This window comes from Lactuca virosa, chromosome 2 (genome assembly GCF_052849685.1).
Source record: "Lactuca virosa cultivar CGN04683 chromosome 2, Lactuca_virosa_CGN04683_v6, whole genome shotgun sequence".
Taxonomy (NCBI): Eukaryota; Viridiplantae; Streptophyta; class Magnoliopsida; order Asterales; family Asteraceae; genus Lactuca; species Lactuca virosa.
The window spans coordinates 38943803-38947083 of record NC_136427.1 but is presented as its reverse complement, the minus strand read 5'-3'; the positions used below and the strand labels follow the sequence as shown (position 1 = coordinate 38947083).

Genomic DNA, 3281 nt, shown 5'->3' with positions numbered 1-3281 from the left:
TGTTTACAATCTCTGCAAAATAACTTAGTAACACACATAGGAATTCCAAGATACTTAAAAGGAAATTTCCCAATATCAAAAGGAAGAATGCCCAATATAATCCTTCTCATATTGGGTTTAACACAGCTAAAGAAAATCTGACTTTTTTCCATGCTCGCCTTCAACCCTGAAACTTTTTTGAAATCATCAAGAGCATCCCTAATGACTCTAGCTGAATTCCCATTCCCATAAGAAAAGACTAACAAATCATCAGCAAAGCATAAGTGTGTGATTTTTTGGGACAAACACTTACTATGAAACTTAAAATTCTGGTAATCTTCAATTTTCTTCAAAAGAATGAGATTAAAAACCTCCATAACTATAGTAAACAGGTAAGGAGATAGAGGATCACCCTGCCTAAGACCCCTTTTACCTTCAAAAAACCCGTGATCTTCACCATTAAAATTCAACATGAACCACGGAGATGACACACAAGCCATAATCCACTGAGTCATTATCGGATGAAACCCAAAACCCAAGAGGATCCTTTTAAGAAATTTCCAATCCACCGTGTCATAAGCCTTTTGAATGTCAATCTTTAAAGTACATTTAGGATTTCCTCTTTTATTTTTATAACCTACCATCAGATCCTGAGCAAGAAGAATATTATCTAAAATAGATCTCCCTGGAATAAAAGCTGATTGATTTTTGCTCACAATATCTCCCAGATTATTTCTAATTCTATTCACTATAATCTTACTAATACACTTGTACAAAGTGTTACAGCAAGCTATAGGACGGAAATCAGAAACTTTCCTCGGGAACTCCACTTTAGGGACCAGCACAATTCTCGTAGCATTAAGCCCTTTCAACAATTTACCAGTCCAAAAAAATTCCCTCACAGCTTTACACATTTCCGGCCCAACAATATTCCAAGCACTTTTAAAAAATTTGGAGGAAAACCCATCCGGACCAGGGGCACGATTGTCATCAATATCAAACATCGCAACTTTAATTTCTTCATCAGTAACCACTCTAATCATATTCAAAGCCACCCTACTGTCCAATTTATTATGAAAGAAACCATCATTTAAACACGAGAACTCAGTTATATCTTCACATCCCAAAAACTTCTTGAAATGATTCACAAATTTCTCCTTCATAGCCTTCCCACTAACCCATCTTCCATCTTCATCAAGCACCATCAATATACGATTTTTATTACCCCTGCTCTTCACAACTCTATGAAAAAACTTAGTATTATTGTCCCCTTCCAATAACCAATTCATCTTAGATCTCTAGGAGAGAAGCATTTCTTCATCATTACACGCAACATTGAACTCAAAAAGAGTATTAGCATGCTCCTCCCTAATCTTACTATCAAAAGGATTAAGATCAATATCAGCTTGTTTACTTTCCAATTCCTTTCTTAACTCTTGAATTCTCTTGCCAGAACCCCTGTATTTACTACATAGCTCCCGACAATACTTTTTAAGAATCTTCAACTTCTGAAAAACTTTGAACATAAAAAAACCTTCAATATTAGTGCCCCAAATCTCTTTAACCGAAGGTAAAACCTCCTTCTTCTCTGTAATAAAATTGGCAAACCTAAAAGAAGGTTTCCATCTCAATTTGCCAGCAGGAACATTTAAAACAGCAGGACAATGGTCCGACGCCCTATAAGGTTTAGAAACAGCATGAGCTAAAGGATGATCAGAAACAAATTTCAAATTAACCATCACCCTATCTAACTTCTTCAAAAGACCCTTATTCCCAGCAGGAGATTTGTTCCAAGTAAACTGAAAACCAGTGCAATTCAGATCCTCAACTTCAATAGAATTTATACAGTCAATAAATTCATCAACTCCTTTCGGCATTTTAGAACAACCTTCAGAATATTCTGAAGGCTTTAAAGCAACATTAAAGTCACCTAAAATTCCCCAAGCTTCCTTCTTAACAACCAAACTATGTTTCTTCAGATTATCCCACAATAACCTTCTCTCTACATAAGTCGAAGCAGCATATATAAAAGACCAATACATGCTATAGTTAGAATCACAGAACCTAACATAACAATGTATTACTTGTCTAGACTGAGAAATCACCATCACATCGAATAATCTAGGATTCCATCCAACAATTATTCTAGTTCCAGCCTCACAGTTGCTATTATTAGAAACCCAATCCCATTGACCAAAGGTCTTAACACACACATTCTTAAGATTTAAGACCTTAACATGAGATTCCACCACAGCACATATACCAAGGTTATTACTCCTAATAACATCAATAACCTCCTTTTGCTTAATGGCTTTATTCAAGCCCCTGACATTCCAAACCTCTATAGACATCATTGGGAATTAATAGAGTTTTTGGCATTTACCACCTCAAATGCCTGAGAAGCCCCACCTTTGCTATTACTGTTCCCCTGAACACTCTTACTATTCTTCATTTTATTGCTTTCATTCACTATTTCACCCTTCCCAAAAATCTTAGAAGGATCCATCTTATTATTCGTTTCTCCAACAGCATCAGAAGAAAAAGCAATACAATCTCCTTCCTGTTAGACAACAACCTTGTCCCCCTTAGCAACCTCTTCCATTCCATCCATAACTTCCTCACCAATCATTCCCAGGATTTCAAAACTATTTTTATTACTGCAACCATCACTAGTAACAACCTTATTTTCTAAATTCTTGCTAACACCCACCTTTATGATATCATCCTCTTTAGTATCCCCCTGCACCTTATTCCCCTTATTCCCCTGATTACTAGTCAAAGTCTAACCTGTAGCATACTTCTCATATCTTTGATTCTTTTCCAAATTCCAGTTACTCACCCCTCTATTGTTCCAGTTCCCATTCTGCCCCCTACCATTACCACCTCTATTCCCATTATTACCCCTGAAACTATTTCCCCTGTTAAAATTGCCATTCTTTCCACTATTTCTCTGATTATACAAATTAGCAGGACCCTCCATAGTTTTACTAGTACCTTCACCATCTTTATTTCCTTTAACCTTCTTATTAACAACCTCAGTAAAACCTTCATCATTAACCACTTCCTTCCCTTTATTTCCCTTATTGGTCCCATTATCCCCATTCTTTAAAACTTTATCTTCATTCAAAACTGCCATACAAACTTTATCCATATGACCATAGACCTTACAGTGATTACATCTAGAAGGAATCCACGCATACTCCACATCAAAACTCTGAGTCACAGCAGAATTAGAAACAAAATCCCAAGTAGATACCTCAATTTTCCTCTTCCACTCCTTATCAGCCGCCATTTCAACAAGA

General features: G+C 36.3%; 1 protein-coding gene across 1 annotated transcript; it reads right to left on the bottom strand.

The window, feature by feature from the left end:
* Positions 1-1277: 1277 nt before the first annotated feature.
* On the bottom strand, positions 1278-2330 carry LOC145157378 (uncharacterized). The gene has a single exon (XM_079076425.1). The coding sequence runs from the start codon at positions 2328-2330 to the stop codon at positions 1278-1280; it is 1053 nt and encodes a 350-aa protein (XP_078932551.1).
* Positions 2331-3281: the final 951 nt, after the last annotated feature.

Coding starts and splice junctions, on each gene's coding strand:
- LOC145157378 (XM_079076425.1), bottom strand. CDS start 2,330: ATGTCTATAGAGGTTTGGAATGTCAGGGGCTTGAATAAAGCCATTAAG.